General features: G+C 38.9%; 1 protein-coding gene across 1 annotated transcript; it reads right to left on the bottom strand.

Annotated features, from left to right (window-relative positions):
* Positions 1 to 722: 722 nt before the first annotated feature.
* rtn4rl2a (reticulon 4 receptor-like 2 a) lies at positions 723 to 5,341 on the bottom strand. Its single transcript, XM_087803398.1, has 4 exons — positions 5,086 to 5,341; positions 4,523 to 4,749; positions 3,467 to 3,700; positions 723 to 3,377 (listed from the first exon to the last, which is right to left on the bottom strand). Exons 1-4 carry the CDS (start codon positions 5,303 to 5,305, stop codon positions 2,535 to 2,537), a joined length of 1,524 nt encoding a protein of 507 aa, XP_087659524.1. The 5' UTR covers positions 5,306 to 5,341; the 3' UTR covers positions 723 to 2,534.
* Between the last annotated feature and the right edge of the window lie 13,095 nt (positions 5,342 to 18,436).

The raw sequence follows: 18,436 nt of genomic DNA, 5'->3' as shown, positions 1-18,436 counted from the left end.
GTTAAAGCGCTTTGTGACCCTGGTCTCGAAAAGCGCTATATAAATAAATATTACTTACTTACTTACTTACAACTTGCATATGGGGAAAGGCAGCAGAAAATTAATTATTTGATTAGTAATGTCAAAGGGCATGTTTGACGAAGGAGGACAAACTAATATAAACCGTTAAATACACATGCTGTCTGGAACTTGACTGACAGAGTTCATTTGGCCTATGTTGCTATTATCTAATGGAAAATACTTTTATTTGTTTGGAAAAAAAAAGAAGCTCAAGCAAAGTCTCAAATATAAGAAAGAAAGAAAGTTTCCAGAGTTGAGTATTTATCCCAAAAACCTAAAAAAATGTTATTTGACTATTTGATCTCTCAACCCACAGGATATCTAAGTTAGTAAATAAGTACTTTTTATTTGTAAAGCGGCTTTCACACAGAAAATTCTGGGCATGGCTACCAAACTGCACACAGGTTATACAAAATCATGTGAACTTTGCTTGTTATGTTAAATCGGCTTCTAAAATTAAAGTTGTTTGCATATAAAATAATTCGACCTGGTCATGGCTAAAATTAGGATTTTATTGAATTAAAACCTGTAAGAGTTAAAGAAATAGTAAGAGCTACTATAAGAGCATTCTTTTTTCTTTGTGTGTGAGTGTGTGTTTATTCATATAAAATGTTGTGTTGGTCAAGAGCCAGGAAGTAGAATAAAACGCTCACACAAAGCCATTTAGTTAAAACAAGAATATATTTATTTATTCTTCTTGCTCACCAAAAATAATTGACAAATAAATAAATGTGTCATACATTCTCTGGGTATCTTTTACAGATATAAAAAAACCAACAAGGTGACATTGAATAACTTGCACTTGAGACATCACACAGTGATCTCATTACACTTTCCGACAAACTCAACAAAACAGCACTTTATGGTTACATTCAGTTTACACATCACCTTTTTTTCATTTGTTGACCGTTGTGGAAAATATGAGTGGGCTCTTCCGTGGAACTAGCTAACGCCTACTCTTTCTGCCTACAGACTTCAACCTTCATCTCCTATATGTCTTGTAGTACAAACATGGATCAGATATTGGAATTAATTAAATTTTGCATTTGACAAGTAAATTATCGTGCTGTGTGGTAAACAGTTTTATATCTACTCACTGACACTTGAAATCTCTGCTGAACTTTGCATGATCTTTAAGTGTGATCGATTTATTTCTCATGCCCAGTCATTCACTGGACTTGAGTCGCGCACAGTAATCTGCAAATTTGCACCTCACCACCACCAGTGGCCATCTGGCTGTCCCTGCTGGTTATTCACAAGCGACAACCTTCTGACGTATTTGCCTTTGGGTTTTTTCCAAGATTGTGAATCCGTTCATCCCCGCTTATCCACAAAGGAAAAGAAAATCCAAACAGCTGATGCCTAAGATGGAGCTGGTGTTTTATATTCTGTGCTGGATTTCAAAATTACTCATGTCATTCTTGTAAATTAGCTTTGTATTTAATTAATGTTCATTTTGAACACCTCTTAATTCCAATTACTTCTTGCTTTGGCTAATTTAAAACTTAATTTAACCAGCTACAAGGCAGCAAAAATGTTTGATGGCAAAGCTACAAGATTGGATTGCTTTTTTTAGGACAGTTGTTATACTTCTTATTCAAAGACGATTCTGCACCCATTTGCTGCCATTTTTTTTCTGAGTCATAACCCTTTCCACTACATCAGGAGCCATTCAACAAGTTATCTCTATCCATGAACCTCGGACCTTAAAATGAATGAGGCATTATCAAGAGGAAAAAGAGGCAGCAGAGGTTAAAACAAATGAATACAAATGTCATAACTCTGCTGCTACTAATGCTTCGGCTGTGGCATCTTTTCCTCCAACATCGGCTTTCATCTTTCCTCACTGCTCACTTCATCATCACATTGCCTCTCATCATATGTTTTCTTTGTCATCCCACTCACACCCACTTTCTCAGTTACTGCGCGAGTGTTCCAATTGCAACTGTCTTTACTTTCCACTGAGACCAGGAGAAACAGTGGTCTTCACAGTTCCCTTGGACTGGCATGAAAGATATAAATACTGATGAACAAAAACAATCTATTTACAGGACACTTTAAGTGTTACGTTGTTATCAGTACAGTATTAAAAGTGACCAGAGCAGCCAGTTCACTTTAGTTCGTTAAAAAAGCATTGTAATTGTGACATAGCACTGGCAACTTATTTCAAGATGCACTGATATTGGTGGACTAAGCCCTCTGAGCCCTGATTGCAGAGTCGCGACATCATACAAGTAAGACACAGAAAGTCATACCTGTAGAGCATTGACAATGTAGTTATGGGATCATAACTGAAATATCACTGCACCGTTGGGTTCTGTCAAACCCCAAAGGTTCAGAATTGAACCACCCACCTATCTCCCTCGCTGTGCCTTGATAAATGGCTTTCAGCTGAATGGGCAAAGGGGGTATAAAGGGTCTTACCATTTTTGCAGCCTTTAAAACAGGCCCAAAGAGGGTAATAACTGTCAAGTTCAGCCAGATATTAGATGAAGGGTGAGTAAAGAAAGGACAAGTAGTAAGAGGAGAGAAGGGGATGAGGCAGAGGGAGCAGATGCAAATGGAGGCAGTTCAAACTCTGGTGGGCATTCAAGCTCAAAGCATCTTAGACCAGAGTCCTCATTACCATAGTTCGTCCAATATTCTTCTGGCTCTACTTTAGGCAGGGCCAATTCTTCCTCTCCCAGCTCGTACTTGACGACTGATGTTGTTGAGGACGGACCTTTGCCATACAAACCAGCTTTGACGGTCTCGGAGGCCTTCTCATAGACACCTCTGGAGGATGATTGGGGTTTGTTTTTGTGGAACCACCAGCGTGTTTTTGTGCTGAAGGTGGTGGTGGTGGAGCCGGCAATGGAGCCAGGGTCAGGAAGTGGGCAGGGGGCAAAGTCCATTTCACGAAGGAAGCGCAGGTCCTGGCCACGGCGCACGGATGGAGAGGCACAGATGACTTCAGACGATGACACACGGGCCTCGCGGAACCACTCCCACAAGCCACGGGATTCACAGCCACAAGCCCATGGGTTAGCATTAAGGCGAAGAAATTCAATGCCTTGAGTGTCCCTGAGCGCTTGACTAGGCAGCTCAGCCAGGGAGTTGTTAAACAGGAAAAGCATGGTCAACCGGCCAAGATCACGGAATGCACGTCGATTCACCTGCCTGATGCGGTTGTCATGGAGAAGTAGGCGATCAAGGTTGACCAGGCCACGGAACACATTATCTGAGATAGTGCGAATGCGGTTTCCATGCAGGAAAAGCTGACTTAGGTTGATGAGATCTGAGAAAATGTCATCTTGCAGAAAGTGGAGGTTGTTGTCCTGCAGAAGAAAAAGGGAAATGGTTAGAATGACGTCATGTAAGTGTGTGCAAATGTGTCAGTGCTCCTTGTTCAATCGAGGACTCCTACCTGCAAATAAAGGAACTGCAGGCTGTAAAGCTTGTGAAAGATTTCGTGAGGCAGGGCAGTGAGGCGACAGCGGTGCATGTGGAGGCTCTGGAGCTTCTCAAGACCCCGGAAGGCCCCCCCCTCCAGCCTGTGAAGATGTGGGTTGTCTCCCAAGTCTAACTCCTCCAAGTCCCTCAGCTCACTGAAAGCTCCTCCCTCGATCCATGTGATGTTGTTTGAGAACAGCCAGAGAACCTGACATCAGAACACATTGAAACAAAATTACTGATGTTGCTACATTAACACATTAAATGAAATAATAAATACAATAAAAAAATATAGATGTATATCTATCTACAATTTTGTGTTTGTGAATTTAGAAATGTAATAGCAATTTTGTTACAGTTTATTTTGTGTTCACATTAAGATAAGACCAGACAGCTTCGAAGTTAAATTATAAAGCAATTCAAGATTTGATTGCAGCATCAGAACATTGTTTTCTTATCTCTAGCTCTAATGGGAAAAGAAAATGCGTCAAATGTATTTAAAGGGATCAAAAGTTGAAAACGTAATGTGGATGTCATTATTTAGGATTAAATATCCATTAGAAACATACAAACTTCCCTTTTCAGTTGAGGACATAAAGGTTTTTTTTCAACCAAATTAATTTCATAGATTTAAAAAAAATAATTTGGGTAGTAAGAGATTTGAATAGTAAATACAAAATATAATCTTGTCCTTCCTGCAGTTTCACATAGAACCATATAAGGCTAATGACATCACAAACTGACATCACTCAATCCCGTGAGGTCCAAACCAGGAACATTTATGTGAGATTTATTTTGTTTTAGATAACCATGCTGCCAATTTTATATTTGAAAGAGAAAACACTATCACTTAAATGAAGTATAATGTACATAAATCTGAGCTGAATAAACATGTCAAAATGAGCTGGTCCTAGGTTATTGTGAATACAAATAATGAATATTCTTTATCCCCCCTTGTATAGGTTAACGAAATTCCAAAATGTTTAAACATATTTGTTTTGCTTTTTTTTTTGGTTTCTTTTTTACTCACCTGAGTTCCAAAGCCGAAAGATCCTACTCTGAGCTCCACGATCCGGTTGTGTTGGAGAAATACGCGCTGAGAGTCGTATGGCACTCCCACTGGGACGGCGGTGAAGTTCTGCGCCTGGCAGCTCACAGTCATGGGGGTCGGGTAGCACACGCACGAGTGCGGACACGCCGATGAAAGACTTGGCATCGCCAGGACCATCCATACCACCAGCCAAAGGGATAGAACACCTGGTGAGCAAGAAATTGAAGAGAATGTTAGATTAAATGCTCTGAGATGTGATTCTGCATTATTTAAACAGGTCGATTTATCCAAAACAATGTATCTTAATGTTTTAGCTGAAGTGTTTTGCGCAATAAACTTTGCGACTAAATGGTATTACGCATGAGTTTGCTATTACGCATGGTGCAAATAGAGCAAAGCCGAGTCAAGCAAAGTTATTTTTCCTCAATAACTGTGATTAATTTCTGCTGTCAGTGAACTTCTCCAAATGTGAGAATTTAAAAAATGGATAATTTCTGAAGGTCGCGTTCCGACGCGTAAAGTTCCAGACTCGGCGTACTTACTTCTGCAGAAGCGCACAGTGGAGCATCGTCTGCTCCCAGGATCCGAAAAGCTTTCCATCTTGAACCAAAAGCAGAAAAGCGAGTTAGCCTTCAAGAACAAATCAAATTCTGCTATCTCCGCTGATGCTCTGGTTCGAAGCGACTGAGAGTGTGATGTTCGTCGGCCACCGGCATGGCTTTTATACTGCAGGATCCCGTGGATGCCTACGACAGTGGGCATCGTGGAATCTCCTACGTCACCGACTCCGGGTCAGGATTCATTGAAGGCGGAAAGGAGCGGAAAGGGGAGGGGCGGACACCGGGGGATTCTCTTGGGATGCTGGCTACGTGCGTAAAAGGATGGATACAAACGTGCGCTCGGCGCTTCACGAGAGGAGGCTTCTGATTGGTGCAGAGACGAGAGTGGAGGGAGGAGGGCGACCGGTGGAGATGATGCTTCATTGTGGAGGAGAGCATCTCCATCGATTCCTGCACTGTTATGGCCTGTTTCCGGCACAGACAGAAGATCCAGCAGAGGATCTCTCAGTCAAATAAGGAGGCCCCCGTACTATGAATCAGCAGAAAGTCAACGGAGACATCACTCCTGGCAAGTAGTAATTAAAACCGACGAGATCAAGCTTGACATGTACATGGATGATAACATAATTCCAAACATGGTGGGAAAATGCCACAAAATCGACTGGCCTCACTGGGTAGGATTGCTCACACTTAAATGTTTTTTTAAAGACATTTGGAGGATGAAATAAACACAACACTCAATACCAGTGAGGTCTATTTTCTTTAAACATTTGAAATTAAATAGGACATCACTCATTAAAATGTATATTTATATTTATTTATGTTTTACTTTTTTCTGTGTGTTTGGTTTGTAAATCAATTAAATAACAAAAAAAATAAAAACAATTGAGGACTAATATTAACTTATTTTGTCAAACTAGTTGTTTAATTCATTTTGGATGTATAATCATAGGAAAACGGTCAGGCCAATTGTTTGTATTCTTATTATTTTTGGTGATGATTTAATGGAAAAAACGTATATACCTTTTTTTTTTAAACGTACAAACAAGTTAGTAATACGTTTCAGCTTATTTGCTTACATTTAAAGTAACCTTTTATCTGATCAAAGTTGTTAACTGAACAGATTTTTATGTTTGAACATATTTCCCTTAGTTCCTTATTCCTAAAATGTGTAATCCAAATGTGAGTCTTTGTGTGGCCTGGAGGAAGCTTTTAGCTTAAAAAAAACAAAACAACCAACAACCCAACCCTCTTCCTGCGGTTGCTGTTTCTGCGCAAATGCATGATGGATGTTCAGCATGTATTGATTGATTAAAACTACTAAACCACGCTAAAAAAAAGCCTTTCATTGATTTAGTCTGTTTGTTTGTTCAGCTTGTCTCAATAAGCAGATCCTGATGCAGAGATTTCTGGCTTATAATGTTTTTACGTCTTATAATTGCTCCTCCTGTTTCAGGCAACACACAAGGTCTGTAAATTAAACAGGCATAACTGCTCTCTGCAGTCTTTTAAACAAGGATAATCTTAGAATATTTGACTTACACAGGAAGTGGATGAACAAAAGAAAAGCACAAGTGATTTTAATATGATCTTATCATAACAGTGGCGATTGGTGAAAAATATTCGAGGTGGGGCTTTTTTCCAGTACATTTTCCTGCCTATCTATTCCTAAGAAGAATAAACTAAATTATCTAAAAAACTGAAGGAAAGATTTCAACAACCTGTCGTCTGCACCAGAACATCAGAGATACCTTCTACCAAATTTTTGGTTAAGTAAAAAGTAAATTTAAACTGTCAAGAGCAATAATTGAACCGGAGAAACTTCACGTACTCTAACTTCCAAAAATGTGTACCAGTTAAGCTAACTGATGCGATGTGTGAATGCAAACATTTACTATCATGTGTGACAGACATCATTGTCGCTTTTTCCAGTGCCCTGATATCATAGTCAGGGACGACGCTTCTCCGTTGCTTTTGCTGCGATGTCTCGCGTTGTGTGACTACATAAATGAGTTTGTTCCAAATATATCTAGAAGCACATATCAACAATCTTGAATAGATCTGCAGAAAATTGCAGTACAGGCCAACATTTTTGACACGCCTTCTGGGCTCTGCTAAAGTTTTAGCAATTTTTGGGACTGACTTAATTTCTTGTAGTAATGATGGCCACTTGTTTCTCTTCAATACACCGATTGGTTCTTTCCATTAAAATTAATTAAACGTTTGTTTAATAGGCCTGTATCAACCTGGTTTCTACACAACAAAACGAATGATCCCAGGCCCATCAATAAGTAAACCTAAAAAGACACACATGTGAAGTTAAAACCATGTCAGGTGACTTTAATTTGCTGATCAGTTGTTTTCACAGGAGTTGTTTCACATGATTTTGTTAATTACATAATTCCATTCATAGTTTTGATGCGTGAAAATAAATAACCATATATACAAGGAATTGGATGATAATGTGTGTCCAAACTTTTGTACTGTATATTTGACTCAGAATCAGAATATATTTGACTGTAGTATGGTTTGAGATGTTAATATCAAAGGTGCAGAAAAGCTCATGAATGTAAAGAGACTTGGCTCTTCTCAAGGCTACTGCTGATTAACGGATGAGTAACACAGATTGTGTGTGTGTGTGTGTGTGTGTGTGTTTGTGTGTGTGTGTGTTCATGACACCCCCTGCTTTGTCCTAATCTGGACTTGTGAATGAGTTTCTGTGCCCACTGGTCATCCAGCAAAGGCAGAACTCAGGCTTCCCCCCTGACATACACCCACTCATGCCAGATGCCCCGAGTGTGTTCGACTGTTGAGTGTCTGTGTGTGAATGTGCGTGAGACAACTTTATCAAAAATTCCGTCGCAATGTGTCAGTCAATCGATGTTGTGATAGTCACCCACACAGCAGGTTTGTGGGTCTGTGTGGGCAGCGACTCCTCAACGAGTGCGATCATGGCTGAGTTGTTTGTGTCACACCCGCTGATAAACACCACGGAAGGCTTCCCCAGGCAGTCAATGAATATCAGCAAATACATCTTAAGCGCTAGGACAGATACCGACCCTGTCACTTGTGTTGAGAAACGTGGTTGCGATCTCAACTTGATCTTTTATCTATGACATCACATGTCGGCATCAGATGGACGGAGTAGGTGCTCAGAGAATGGATACCGTCATTAGGGGCTGAGTGGAAAGACGTGGATAGTATGAAGCCTTATAGAGTCATCCAAGGTGTGTAGCGTCTAGTACAGTTGTCAATGATGTGTGAGCGGGCAACAAACAGTGATGAACCTCAGAGCACAATGATAGAGCGCCGTTAATGATGGCATGTATTTGAGGCACACATGTAGACCACAACGCCAAAGTCCAGTATTAGTAAGAACGTCACTGATCAGGAACCTCCATATAGCGTTGAGGGAGAAACTAAAGGCATAACTTCCACAACATTGATGCAATGGACTGGCGAATGACAACATCTGGGACATCGTGTCTCGATGCTTGCACCATGGACTGTGCAGGAGTTGGCAGATGCTTTGGTCCAGCTCTGAGAGGAGATCCCTCAGGAGAACATGGGCACCTTATCTGGAGCATGCCCAGGCATTGTAGGGAGGTCATACACACTACTGAGGCTCATACTGACTTGTTTTAAGGACGTTACATCAAAGTGGGATCTGTTGCAGTGTGTTTTTCCAACTGACCTTTGAGTGTGACTCCAAATCCAGACCTCAGTATCAATACATTTACTTTCCATTGACAATTTCTGTAATATCTAATAAGAATATTGCATTCATTTTAGATCTAGGATGTTTTTATCTTAGTTTACCCTTTATTTTTTGATCAGTGTATATTTTACAAGGGAAAAGAATCACCATGGTATATTTTGACATCTTTATATACATAACGATTAATCCTCTCACCAACCACTGCATCTTTGCTAACGTGAAAATAAAGGCAGAGTAATTGTGAATCAAGAAAACATGAGGATTACAATTCTCTGCTTCCTTCCTTTGGTGAAGTTGCCTTGTAAAGCTGATGCTTTGTAACATTGTTCCTCTGAAGAGACGACAAGCGCACTGCTCAGTCACAGCTGCCAATAAAAGACACCATTGTCATATTTACCCCTGCCTGTGCCGAGTTACTGGAAAACAAAGGCGCATTATTTTCATCTCATGTATTCTGATTTCACTCCTCCCATTTATGTTCCCTCCATCACTGCATTTTCTCCCTTCCCCCTGCGTCACCACTTCCGTCTGGCCATGACCAGAGCTTTCCGTCTGCTTCCACCAAAGTAGCATCATCATACTGTATAAGGACAGACATTTCGGAGTTTCTTTTCATGACAAACTGCTGTCCTCATGTTGCACAAAGGATGGAACCAGTATGATGCAAATGCTACGTATTAGAAAAACATGTTTTCTTTTTTTCTTTCCACATTTCAACACACAGATATTTTAGAAATTGGTCAAAAAAGAAAGCTGTGAGGGTAGTGAAGAAGCTTCAACAATCCAACTGAAGTCCTTCTTTTCAGACAAAATATCTTGCAAATATCCTTTAGATATTACAGTTTTTAGCCATTTAAAATAACTACACGTCCCTGAATAAATAGCTGAAAGTCATTCATTCAATGGCTCTCCGCTTGCCACTTAATCTTTGTCCCTGAAGCAATTCCAAACCTGATACAGCATTCCAACCGGCTCTTGATATCTCCTCTGTTGAAAATCCTCTCGATAGCCACTCAATTCAAACACATTGCTTTATTGAAGAGCAAACATGAAAGAGCGTGAGATAGCACTTGATCCCTGCATTTGCTATCCCTGATTGCAAAACAGAAAATTATTGAAAAATGACGATCGCTTTTTCAACCCCAAAAAAAAAACAATACATATTGAGACACTGTTTTTTTTAATCATTTGGAAAGATCAATTAATTATTTATGACGCTGCCTTTATGAAGTATGGTGCATCATATTTGTATTATTATAATGCACGGTTTTGTATTTATCCCTTTTTGTTCCTTGTTATCAATATAATAAAAGCAACAATGAGAGGTTCAAATATATTGTTTCTGTCTCCCCTATGTGTTAGAAGACTGTAACTGCAACATTGTAACATCTTTGTTTGTAGTTCTTTCACAATACACGTGCATTATGTTATTTAGGCTCTTTCTATGCTCTGGTTAATTCAAAAAGTCTCTTTTCTTCAGTCATATAAAAATACTCTTACCCACTGTAATGAGCATAGTAAAAGTTAGGGTTTATTATTATTAAAATGATTTTAATAATTATTACTGCTAATAAATGAAACCAATAATTACAGAAAATGCAGTGAAAATAATCCTAAATTGTTATTTAAACATAATTCCTTTTCATTCGTGTTTTTTTAATCCGAGAGGAGAAAAGTTCCAGCATGCTTTTGCAAAAGAATGTCAAACATCCTGGAATTATATAATAATTAAAAGAATAATGATATTATAGATAATGATATTTAATATACTTTTAAAATATGAAAATAGAACCATTACCTTAATCATGGTCTTATCAAGGTGATAACAAACACATTTGTTAATTAAGTTAAATGCAAAAATATATAGAAATATGATGTATTTATATTGTGCATGCATATCTGATGATATCTTTACTTAATAAAGGTAATTCCTAAATAGGTAAATTCTGTATATAATATATAAAATATAGGTATATATTTTTTTCGTTTTTATTTAGCGAAAAAAAAATTGTTTTTATTTATTTATAAAGCTTTTCTATTCTATTTATTTTCTATTCTATTTATATTCTTCCTCCTTCCCTCTGACTCAATTCTTTTGAGTCCTGTGGCATTGAGAGAAAAGAACCTTGGCCGTACAACCCACCGCAATATAAATGGTTATAAAATAGTAAAGTTATTGTACATGTAGCTTATTTAAGATTTGTATTTATTTTCATTTCGATTATATGCGTCTTTCCCCAACAGAGACACTGTTTTTGACTGTGACCTGTTTTTCTTTCCACAAAATACAAATTGAGAAAAGGATGCTTAATTAAATTGTATATTACTAATAATTCAATTGTGTTTACGTTCAATAGAACACTCAATTGTGACTGTTTGGTTTAACCTTTTTTTTTATTGTGACAAAGGGTTAAAATACAATAAAAAAATCAAGGAATAAAAAGAAGAAAGCATTACCTTATATTTACTTCCTCCTTCTCTCACTATGTTCCATCACGTTGAAACATTAACACCCCCATTCTTTTGTCTGAGCTACATGAAGAGGAGTTGCGCATCCCTCAGCAGTCACTCTGAAGTATGTGCATATGTGTGCGTGATAGTTTACCAATTAAATTGTATGCACACTTTGCCCAACTTGACTACGCATAATTAGGAATTCTAGAATAGTTTCAGTTACGCCTCCGTGGCATGTGTGAACAAGCTGTTCATAAATCACACCACAAAGGTATCGGAATGCCGAGCAGCTACTTTGATGGAGGTTGTTCATGAGGGATAAAGAGAATATAATGAGTTTTAGTCACAATTTAGGATCGTGGATGTGATTTTAAACGTTCCTTACATTTTTATTTGCAACTGTATTTTTACATAGATGTTAATATACAAGGATAATGTTAGAGCTTGCTTTTTTTGTATAATTTAACAATTTAAGCAGCAGATATTGCCATCTATTGGCAACAGCCATCACCCTCATTTTCCAGGTACATATTTTTGGAACATTGTCCAGCCTTTGATAAGCTCAACCCTTCTACAACTATTTCCTGTTGAATCTGAAACATATTAAAAATAGACACACAACGTTATAAATCATTTAGCATTCATGTATTTAAATAACAACAGCAATTCCTTGCAGTAGGTGCATACTTTGTGACACAAAAGGCACATGGGAATACCTCTGGCAATTTCTTTGTGAACGTATTTTTCAATCCATTCGCCATTTATTCTCTGCCAGCATCAACATCCTCAGGAAAGTAAAAATCTGTTATTTTATATTATATCCACTTGGCTTCGCTGATTCCAGTGTCAAATATGATGTTAGAGTTTTTATTCAATCATGTTTCAGAGCAGTTAGATCACATGTGAGGCCAGCCATTCTAAGGTTACCTGCACTTTAAGCTAGTGTGCTAGCCAATCAGTTCTCAAGTCAGTTATTAGTAGGGGAGCTAGCTGGTAGGGTTGCCATCGGTCCCTTGAAAAACGGAATCCTCCCGTATTTAGAAATATAAGTATGCGTCCCGTATTGAGTTTGAAAGGGACGCACTCTGTCCCGTATTACCATGAGAGTCAAATAGTCTGTAAAAAGTCGATGGAATTAGATACAATAAATAAGAACAGTGCATTTTATAATAAAAGTTACGGTAATGTTCCTGGGATCTCTCCTGCTCCGTGACCAATGAGCTGACAGCACATTCATACAGTATGACAATACTGTTTCCGCTCATCTCATTGGTCGAGGTACTGTTTCTTGCCAAAGTCAATAGCGGCACAAAAAAGCAGCATGGACGACAGAGACACACCTTCGAGCAGCAATGTGACCGGCAGCAGTAATACTCCAGAAAAAAAAAAGGCATTGCAACTTGCACTGGGTTTGTGGAGAGGATTTGCTCGTTCATGGAGAGTAAGTCGACAGATGGAATAAATGTTCTGCTGAACTGAGCTCATTGCGAGCCTCAACTATGACTTACAGTTTTACCCAGTAGGTCAAAGAAAAAGACTCCTTACAGCAGCAAGATCTCAGAGGGAATATAAACAGAAACAAAATAGGCTGTCTCCACACAAAATTGCATTGAGCTGTTCATAAGTTACAGGATTAATGTTCTGCTTATTATTTATTGCTTTATATTTATTTATACAGTTTTAAGTTAAGCAGGAAAGATTTCTGTTTGAGAGTTATTTATTTTGATAAGTTGATTTTGTTATTTTGTATTAAAGTACATTTTTGAATAATAACTTCTTTTTTCATGTGTTTATCATTCAAAAATATGCAACTAATTAAACTCAGGTTTAAATTGTTAAAACGCTGTTTCGCCCACAGAAAAAGAGTTAAAAAACCAGACCGGAAAGGTTGAAGGATGATCCTGCCGATGAGGTGTCCCGTATTTATTTTTTTCAGGGAATTGGCAACCCTACTAGCTGGCCTTACGTTAACTGAGACTTATATATCCTGTGATCAGATAAGCACTTTCTTAGCAGCACAAGATATTTAAAAGTACATGCCTCTGCTAAAGGAGGATAACTGATAAAAATACCCTTTGTTGTGATTACAACACTGGCAATAAAAGTTCCCAATTCTGATTCTGATAGATTTTTTAATGTATATATAAAAACATACTTACAAACAAACAGTACATAAACTTTACTAAATAGAGAATTAGGTCTTCTTGGGAAAAGAAAGAAGAATAGATTTATTTTCAAGAAAGCAATGTAGGAGATCCATGTTGTATTTCATTTGTATTCTGAATATGTCTAGACTTTTGTTTTCTTTAGTAAAAAATAATGTTAATGAAATTAAATGACAGGATTCTACGAATAAAAAAATGCAATTTATAATGTAAATAACTAGTGCGCACGGAGCAAAGCTTTGAAAAAACTTGTTTTATTGTTTTGCTGTTTTATTTTCCCTTAAACAAATCTAGTTTACTTTTTTACAATTATCACTCAAATCTTGGTTTCATTATCGCATTGTTGTTGTTTCATTTGAAAATGCGATAATGCACGTTCTATTGGACAAACTTGTTGAAGCTCTCGTACACATTTGGTTGGACTTTTTCGTTGTTGACTCATCTCCTAAAATCAGCTTTTATTTTTTTTAGATTTGGCAGATTAATCCAGATCTTAGTTTCCTTCTCCTAATGCAGAGAATAAAGGTAATGATTAATTTGCTCCGGAAATTAAGCAGCGACTGAACAGCCAGTATCAAGGTTGATGTGACGTGTATGTGGGATTCTTGCTAATTATTTTGCCGAGGTGTCTAATCGATGCTATCAAGAGGTGGATTCATCTAGATTGGACTAAGTATGGTGTCACAGCTGGGCTGAAATTGGCGACGCACCACTGTTAATAACCCATGTGTAGGTTTTACTCTGAAGTGTGCCAAGGATGGTACTGCATTGTACTACTGTATGTTAGATCATGCAGGACTGCAGGTCTGAGGTGACCATCTGCAGCACCGGGGTGCCTCAAGGGACAGTGCTGTCACCTTTCCTTTTTTCCCTCTACACGGCGGACTTTACCTATGACTCCAGCAGCTGTCACCTCCAGAAGTTTTCTGACGACTCGGCCATTGTGGGCTGCGTGTCTGGGGGGGGCGAGCTGGAGTACAGGTCAGTCATCAAGGACTTTGTTGACTGGTGTGAGAGCAACTACCTTTGCTTAAACACCGGTAAGACAAGGGAGATGGTGATTGACTTCAGGAAAAAGTCCCCACCACATCAACCGGTGAGCATCCAGGGCTCGGACATTGAGCTGGTGGACAGCTTCAAATACCTGGGTGTTCACCTCAACAATAAACTGAACTGGTCCACACACATCAACGCCGTGTACAAGAAGGGCCGAAGTCGCCTCCACCTCCTGGGGAGACTGAGGTCCTTCGGAGTGTGCAGACCACTTTTAAGGACCTTTTATGACTCCGTGGTAGCCTCTGCTATCCACTACGCTGTGGTCTGCTGGGGAGCAGGCAGCACGGACCGGGACAGGAAGAGACTCAACAGGCTGGTCACGAGGGCCGGCTCTGTCCTGGGCCGCTCGCTTGACTCGGTGGAGGAGGTGGGAGAGAGGAGGACACTCTCCAGACTATCCTCCATCAGGGACAACGCCCTTCACCCACTGCACCTGACCGTGGAGGAGCTGGCCAGCTCCTTCAGTGGCAGGCTCAGGCACCCCCAGTGTAGGACGGAGCGTTATAGAAGGTCCTTCATCCCAACTGGTGTCAGGATATTTAACTCTCTACTTTAAATATCCTGATGCTAATCCGTAGTGTGTTTTTCTTCTCATGTGCTTTTTATTTTTATTTTTTTTTCCCATCTTTATTTCTATTTTATTTTATTTTATTCTATTTTATTTTGTTAATAGTGTTAAATTTCTAATTTTTGTAAATAATTGTATATTCTTAAGATCGTTTTTATTTTATTTTGTATTATCTCTTTTATTATTTATTTTTCCTTGCACTTTATTTTTTAAACTGCGCTGTTGTGAAAGTGTGTTTCCCCTCTGGGGATGAATAAAGCTTTTTCTATTCTATTCTATTCTTCTATTATTTTATTATTTCACAGTAGCGACTGCTCAACTCACGTGCTCCTGGCTTGTGAACGCAAAAGGTGTGTGTGTCTGACGTCAATAATCCAACACCTCTTTTTTGTCAACTGGGGTGAGAAGGCTCACGTTGTAAGTGCACCCTGTTGATCCAGAGATAGAAATGAAAGGTTTTACTTTACCACAGGTAAAGTGTTTCCATGTTAGGCAGCCTTTGTGATCGAGATAAAAATGGGGTTTGTACTGTAGCATTAATAGAATTGCATTTCAGTTCTCCATCAGCCATAAGATAAAGTTATAAAATGAGGGGTGGGTACATTTTTCAAATACACAAATTGGAGAATGTACCCGTTTGTTTAGAGAGCAGTCCTTTTCTATTTTGGTCGTCCACCTACATTTATATCTGGTGACGACTGTGTGCTCCAACTGCATCTTGCGAGTTTTCTCCTTGGGCAGATTTTAGGTGGGCTGAAAGTATCATTGCTGCAGGAAACACAACTAGAGATCTGGTACAGAGCAAATAAAACAGAACTAGAGACAAACACCTTTAATTGACCTTTACCTGTATCTTAACCTGCTGGTTTGTTATTTTTTTCTTTTCTTTTTTTTAAAAGAAAACCCCATGAGATCGTTATTTTACTTCCTAGTTGCACACTGAAAAAAGTGTATATCAATATATCAATATTTGGTGATATTTGGTGACTTTTAATCACAGCTGTCATGTGTCTTGGCATGCTCTCCACCAGTCTTTCACATTGGTCTTGGGTGACTTTATTCCACTAATGGCAGCAGACACTGGGGACAACAAAGCTACAGACCGGCAGGGGCGGAAACGACTCTCCACTGACCAAGATGACCGTCAACGGTCCTTAGCAAAGATGAATCTGCCAAATTCCAGCCTTGTTTATCATCACCAATCCTCCGCCAAATTTCACAGTTGGTGCAAGACACTGTGGCTCGTAGGCCTCTCCAGGTCTCCATCTAACCATCAGACGACCAGGTGTTGGGCAAAGCTGAAAATTGGACTCATCAGAGAAGATGACGTTACTCCAGTCCTCGGCAGTCTTTTGCAAACTTCAGCCTTTGTTTCTCATTGATGAAGGGCTTTTTCTGGCTTTACACGACTTGAGCCCCTAGGAGCCTGTTTCGAACCGTTCTTGCTGTGCACTTCACCCCAGCTGCCATTTGCCATTCTTTTTGTAGGTCACTTGATGTCATCCTACGGTTTCTGAGTGACATTCGAATTAGTTGACGGTCATCCCGGTCAGTGGAGAGTCGTTTCTGTCCCCTGCCGGTCTGTAGCTTTGTTGTCCCCAGTGTCTGCTGCCATTAGTGGAATAAAGTCACCCAAGAACAAAGTGAAAGACTGGTGGAGAGCATGCCAAGACGCATGACAGCTGTGATTAAAAATCACCAAATATTGATTTCTGAACTCTTCCTAAGTTAAAAAATTAGTATTGTGTTGTTTTAAAAATATATATAAGATCTTGTTTTCTTCACATTATTTGAGGTCTGAAAACATTGCATCTTATGAAATCAAATGACCATTTGTCATTTTCTGCAAATAAATGCCCTAAATTTCGATATTTTTATTTGGAATGTGGCAGAAATGTTGTCAGTAGTTTATAGAATGAAACAAAAATGTTAATTTTACTCAAACACATACCTATAAATGTTAAAAGTCAGAGAAACTGATAATTTTACAGCAGTCTCTTAATTCTTTCCACAGCTGTGTGTAAAGTAATTAACTGGTGTCAAGGCAAACATTTCAATTCTAACCCTATAAATAAATAAGGTTGGTTCAATGTCAATGTATTTAGTTTGATTCCATAACCAAACGTTAAGAAAACAATATGGATCAAAGCAAAAAAAAACAAAACAAGGTAAACAGTGTGCGGCAATAATTTAATGCATTTAAATTACATTTCTATCAAGAAATATAATCAAACTGTTCTGTCGTGTACAGCAAGCATGAGTGAGAAACACGTCCAAATGGGTTAAGTGTGTTGTTTTAAGACACCGTGCGTTCAACAATAAAAAGCTGAGTCCATTTGTTGAGTCCACCAAACTGCATGGGCAAAGAACAGTCGGACTCCAAACAACAGAGAGCTGCTGCAGAGCGAATCATTAACATCAGCGGGGCACAATTCAAACCGTCACTTAAGTGTCTGCCGTGACACCTCAAAGCAAATAGGACATGGATGTTATTTGAACAGCCACCTGATGAAGAAGCATCTCGGTCGGAGCATGATTTTTTCATTAACAGTTGACCACCCACTGAGGAGACTGATTTATCTGTTCGTCTGTCAGTCCGTCCGTCTGTGAAATAAATGAAGCCCATCGTAGAGATCTCTAAAACCATTTTCCTATGCTTCCACGGTCAGCCTTGTACACACTGGTGAATACAGCAACAGCAAAAGCAATTAAGTTGGGCGAAGCAATAACCTTGCACAAACACCTCTGCGTCCTGAGGCCCGGCGGTTTCACATTCGATTGTAGAATAAGCGAGAGGTGAGATAAATGTAAGGATGAGGACCACCATCAAGTCAGCCGTTGGTTATTGAAAAACATTTATCCTTTAGTGGACACTGAGTCTGAGCAAGCGTTGAGACTCAATGTCTTAATAGCGGTTCTTGAGAATTGAAAGAAACACACTTGAATGAGGAATCCATTAACTTTTCATACTCTCCTGATGCTCCCTGTACCCCCAGTGACACTGTTTCACTCACATGTTGTTATGAATGCACCCGGACTCTCACACCATTTCACTTTGCTTCATTTATTATCCAGGACTTGCCATTTTGTTATAATTCAAGACAGATGCAACCCATAGAAAAGATTTCCCACCTCAGTAATACATTAAAAAAAAAATCATATTGTAATTGATGATTTTTTTATTAACCAGATTTCTTTACAGTAAATTCTAGCAAAAAATTGCTAGATTTTTGGCTGAACTGAAAACTTTCAGAGTTCATGCTAACGTCATAACTTTCCAAATGTGGTGGATCACCAAAAGAACATAATGGGATGCTTTTATTCTCCCACATAAAAGATGAGAACCGCAGTTGCTGTATATACTTCTGCAGG

This window comes from Callionymus lyra, chromosome 1 (genome assembly GCF_982586985.1).
Source record: "Callionymus lyra chromosome 1, fCalLyr1.hap1.1, whole genome shotgun sequence".
Taxonomy (NCBI): Eukaryota; Metazoa; Chordata; class Actinopteri; order Syngnathiformes; family Callionymidae; genus Callionymus; species Callionymus lyra.
This window is presented reverse-complemented; position numbering and strand designations above follow the sequence as displayed.